This window comes from Macrobrachium rosenbergii, chromosome 30 (genome assembly GCF_040412425.1).
Source record: "Macrobrachium rosenbergii isolate ZJJX-2024 chromosome 30, ASM4041242v1, whole genome shotgun sequence".
Classification (NCBI taxonomy): domain Eukaryota; kingdom Metazoa; phylum Arthropoda; class Malacostraca; order Decapoda; family Palaemonidae; genus Macrobrachium; species Macrobrachium rosenbergii.
The window spans coordinates 22,993,165-22,998,835 of NC_089770.1; the positions used below are offsets into that span (position 1 = coordinate 22,993,165).

A 5,671-nucleotide genomic window follows, 5' to 3' on the forward strand; every position below is an offset into this window, starting at 1 on the left:
ACAAAGCTAGGAGGATTTTTTACAGAGAAAATGCAGAGAATACATGGAATACAGAAAACAAGAAAATAGTTGCCCTCCCTTATATGCCTAAAATGAAACAAATTACATCAAAAACGAAAGAAATTAAATATAAATTTGTGCATACCTTTGACAACACCGTAAAAAAACAAAGTATGTAAAAATAAATTAGAAGAAGGCAGTAATGCAGATGATATAGGGGGGGTATACGTAATTTATTGCAACAATTGTGGAGACAAATATGTGGGTGAAACAGGTAAGGGAATAAGGACTAGAATCCAAGAACACAGAAGGGCAGTGCAGCTCCACTCACAGGGAAGTGCTATAGCTAGGCATTGTTGGGAAAAGGACCATACGATGGATTTTAAAAACAGAAGGCTTATATGCAAAAGCAATAACATCAGTCATAGGAGGGTAGTGGAAGGGGCACTCATCAGAGAGATTAAAGTGATAAAAGGAAACAAAGGATTTACCTCAGAAGATCCCATAAGCCGAGCTTTAATATCAAAAGAAGCTAATCGACCCTTCTGACCTGGAGGTTAGGTCTCCTGCCCAACAGACTGATGTTGACCATTCACTTACCACAAGGGTTAATCCCACTGACCATCAGATCAGGATATCAGACTGACAGGAGAGGATTAACAACTCTCAAGAGAATGGAAACCAGGATAGCCATCATATAAATGACAGTACAGGGGGAGAAGTTCCTGAAGATTGCTGGGCCTTGAACCAGCCTGACCACCTTAACATCTCTTGAAAAAGGGTCACAGCTAGGACCTGAAAGTACTCGAGATTCAAGTAATATGTAAATATTTATAAGTAAACAAGTTACACACAAGAATCTTGTGGGTTTCTCTTTCCATTATTATTATTATTATTGTTATTATATTTCACTGGTAGTGATTTAATGCAGCTTTTCCTTAGCAACATTCACCTCATTTCGTGCCATCCATGCTTACATGAGTTAGATAGAAGGGACTCTTGAGCCTTGGCAGGTAACTCTTCTAGGAGGATGACACTCCAAAATCAAACCAACGGGTGGAAGGGACTCGTCAGCCTTGGTAGGCAACTCTTCTATGAGAAGGTTACTTTGAATACAAACCTTGTCCTCCAAACTTGGACTGTGCCACAGCCACTGTATCGTGACCTTCATTGGCCTTGCGTTTGAGTTCCCTTGTTTGAGGGTACAATCAGTCATCCTTCCTCTTTTTTTATTCATTCTCGTTTTTTCGAAAGGTGTGTAAGGCAGGCTGATGAGAAAGCAAAAGTTGTTTGGTGGATTATCAGCAAAGCACCTTCTTCTTTACCTGTTCTTTTCCTTCTAGGCTTTTCATTATTATAAATCCATCCTGACTGCCATCCCCAGCTGTTATGGCAAACTTGGCAGGTTTCTTATTGCCTTACAAGGTGTGCCGACTCCACCTGGTCGACCAGTTGCTTGCAGAGCTGTTTTCAGTGACACATATGGTCAGGTTTATTTATACTATCAATGACGTTTTCGTAAATGATGTAAATACTGTTTTTTTCATTGTATTGTTTATTGTTCTATTGATTTTTAGTTTTCTGTAAAAGAAAACTATTGTCACTGCTTTGTCTGTCTGTCTGCACTTTTTCTGTCTGCCCTCAGATCTTAAAAACTACTGAGGCTAGAGGGCTGCAAATTGGTATGTTGATCATCCATCCACCAATCATCAAACATGCCAAATTGCAACCCTCTAGCCTCAGTAGTTTTTATTTCATTCGATTTTAACAACCATAATCGTGCATCTGGCACACCTATAGGTGCTAAAAACACAGGCCACCACTGGGCCGTTATTGAAAGTTTCATGGGCCACGGCTTTAAGTTAGATGGGCCGTGGCTGTACAGATAACTCCATTGCACCGGAGAAACTTTGGCGCATTTTATACCTATGTTTTTGTTCTTGTGAGTCTATTGTTTAGTTTTGCTACTAATTTTATATTGTTAATTTTAATTCTTTTGAGAGACAATGGGCCGAACCCTGGGTCTGGTATTCATTACTGTAAGAAAAACTGCAAAGTACTTTACTCAAATATAGGGGCTTAAGGTCAAATTTTCTTGATCTCCAAAGTTGTGCCTGTAACCATGATTTGATATTTATATCTGAGACACAACTACAAGTAGTAACATGTCAAAGGCTGAGTTTTTATTCTCAGGGTTTGATGGCCGTGACTTTATCATTGTAACATCCTGTTTATTGTCAGAAAAACTTGAGTGTAGTTGCCATAAAGTTCTTTGTTTTAAGACTTTCAATAAGTTCTAAATCCAAATATCGATGATTATATATGATTTCTGTTGGAGAGGATTAGCATGGCTCAGTCACAGGACTCAAAGGCTTCATTCGTTATGTGTGGCTTAATAAAAATTCTACAGATCAACATACACAGTCTGCTCTTGAGTTCTGTGTATCCTCATATTTTGTCCAGCTAATTGAGGAACTCACACATACTTCTGGTAATAGATTAGACCTCATATTCACAGATGTTCCAGCTATTGTCAAGTCCAAGGTCTGCAAGAACATAGGCACTTTTGGTCATTGTGTCACCGAGATGACATATTCCTAATGCCGCCATTGGAAAAAAGCTCTGGCTGAATTGGGACTGCATTACTGAAGCCTGTGAAGCACTATTATTTCAGATGCTATATCACATCCAGATCCTAAGAAGTCAAATGAAATGCTGACGGCTAATTTAGTTGGGTATGTCCCTAGAAAGGTCAGCAAATTCAGGACAAATAACCAGCCATGGTTTGACGATACATGAAGATGAGCTTACCATGACAAACAGACCAAATTCAACACATGGAGGCAAAATCGTTCACATGAAAATACACATTTGTTGAGTCTCGCCGTGCTGTGAATAGAATTTACCATATAGCTGAGAGAAATTACAATACCTTCTTAAGGAGGAAACTTGAAAGAATTACTCAGCCTCATCTATGATGGACCAAATTGGCATCGTCTATCTTTGGGTCATGCTTGTTTTCCATTCTACCACTACCAACAGGTGATGATCGATTGGTTACTGGCCCTATGGATAAGGCTGAACTGCTTCAAAGAGCTTTGAAGCCAAGCTATCAGCTGAGGATGCCCCCCCTCTCCCTGATACTTGCAACCCTGAATCTATTCTTACAAAATTTGAATTTTGCTCTACTGATGTTAAGAAATTCTTGATAATGTTGGTAGCTGGGGTGAAGGTCTTGATGGTTTCTTCCCTTTGTTTTTTAAAAAGGTTTCTAGTGTGTAGTCTCCCAAGATTAGTAAATTCTATAGATTTTTATGCCAACATAGTATCTTTGCAGATGAGCTCAAATTTAGTAAAACAGTGCCTGGTCTAAAGAATGGCATAACTGCAAACTGTTGTAACTACAGGGCAATTTCTCTTCTCCCCGTGCTCGCCAAAGTTGCAGAAAAACTTATTTTCAAGCCACTATATAAGTATGTGAATCTAAAGGATTGTTAGCTGATACTCATTATGCATATAGGAAGAAGTTAGGTTCCTAAGATGCTCTTTTAGTTTAGACACGCCATTTGCAAGAGAACCTTGAAAAGGGTATTGAGTGTAGAGTAATTCAAATGCCTTTTGTGATGCTTTCTATTTAGGAAATCACAAGGTATTTACTTATAAACTTAAGATTCTTGGAGTGGTCAAGATTTACTTAAAGGCAGGCAGCAGCGCGTTGCTATTGATGGGATCTTTAGCAAACCAAGATCTATTATGTCAGGAGTTAAACAGGGTAGTATTCTTGGACCATTGTTTTTCTTAGTCCACACAAGTGATACAGCTGTTAGCCTGGAAAACAAGATTGTTCAGTATGCAATGATGCAGCACTTGTGGATGTAGTAAAGTCTCCACTTATGAGAAATGAAGCTCCCTTAGTCTCAATCATGACATGAAGCGGATTAGTGAATGGTGTAGTTGGGTATGAGGCTCAACTCCAGTAAAACTAAACACTATTGACTACCACATCTTGAACAGATTTTCCACTTCATCCTTCCCTTCAGGTGGATGGTATTCTGCTAAATGATTGAAGCTTGTGCAACTTTTGACTCACATCTTACTTTCGAGAAACATCTAATTAAAGATCCAGCAATTGATACACGAAAGTTTGGTATTGTATGTAAGGACTCATGTATTTATAACAGTGATAAATTCAAAGTAGCCTGTTTTAGGTCATTTGTCCTTCCCTTACTAAAATAATTTTCCCCGGTGTGGATGTCTCCTTTTGATGGAGATTTATCTCTGTTAGATAGTGTGGTTCGTGGTGGCAGGTTTGTTTCCTAATATTAGCGGTTATCACTTGGACCATGGACGGGTAGTCTCTTTTTTGTCATTTTTTCATAAGTTGCATATTAACAGAGACCCTTCACATCCGCATTTGATCCCCGATCCTCTTTTCTTGTCGAGAGCAACCAGATTTGCTGAACATCACTACTAATATGCAGTAAATATGCATTGCTGTCAAACTTCTCAGTTCCAGAGGTCCTTTACTCCTTACACCATTAGACTGTGGAACAGTCTCCCTGAGGATGTCGTGCAATGCACTACTACCCTAATACAATTTTCCTTGCATTTTAACAATTCACCTTACATTTTTATATATTTCTCTAATAATCTGTTATTATTTCTTTTTTAATAAGTCATCTCTTCGTCCTGTATTTCCATTTACCTCCTTTTACTTCTTTCTAAAGAATACTACAGTCTTTGGAAACTTGAATTTCAAGTATTATAATAATAATAATAATAATAATAATATTATTTTATTATTAATATTATTATTATTTTCCTTAAGAAACTTTTTCATCAGTGATGCATATAAAATTGGTTTCATGATTATTTGATCCCAATATTTATGACACACTTATTTTAAAACCAAAGACAGTTATCTCAAAAAATAACTCCAAAGAACAATCTAACATTTTAATTGCTTTCAATTTACAATTATATGTCACCTCAAAGCCCTGGGGCACCTCCTAGATTAGGTAACATGTATACTCTTTTTCCCAAATTGTAGGAGAAATGGAAAAACTGTTAATGGCACTGTTAACGCCATTCAGTGACTTTCTCCCTCGAGTTAAGCTGAAAAGTAATGCCATTCAATGACTTTCTCCCTTGAGGCAAGCTGAAAAGTTAAAGTGACTGTTCCGTACTAGTTCATGTGAAATTTAGACAATTATAAAAATGACAAATGCCACAAATGACTATGGCCGAAGTCAACTGATTTTGGATTGAATATTCCAAAATGTTGTCTTCATGAGCAACGACCTTTGCGACAGCTGGACCATTTTCAGGCATTGTGAATTTACAAAAGGACCAAGACCATTAGACTGTAGTTGTTATCTATGCGTTCACTGTGTTTAACTCTGAAAGAAGTCTTAGATCATTTTTTTTTATTTTAAAGAAATCTTTTTAAAGGTTTTATTCTTTTTGAACAAATCATTGAAGTGATAATGGTAATAGCGAATTAAATATAATAATAAATATTTTTCCTTCAGAATTTAACTACACTGAGTGGATAAAATTTCGAATATAACAAAATTTCAAAATCTGATCGGCATATAGAATACATGAAGATGCTGGAGATATACTTTTGGGCCTTATTCCTTGTAAGAAGCTAATTTATGATAATGTTATT

General features: G+C 37.1%; 1 protein-coding gene across 1 annotated transcript in view; it reads left to right on the top strand.

Moving 5' to 3' along the window:
- The window catches only part of LOC136854838 (uncharacterized), a 21,729-nt gene extending 19,128 nt beyond the window's left edge, over positions 1-2,601 (top strand). Inside the window, exon 2 of the mRNA XM_067131373.1 lies at positions 2,464-2,601. Within this exon, the coding sequence (XP_066987474.1) occupies positions 2,464-2,601 (138 nt within the window). The remainder of the gene's footprint in view (positions 1-2,463) is intronic.
- The last annotated feature ends 3,070 nt before the right edge of the window (positions 2,602-5,671 follow it).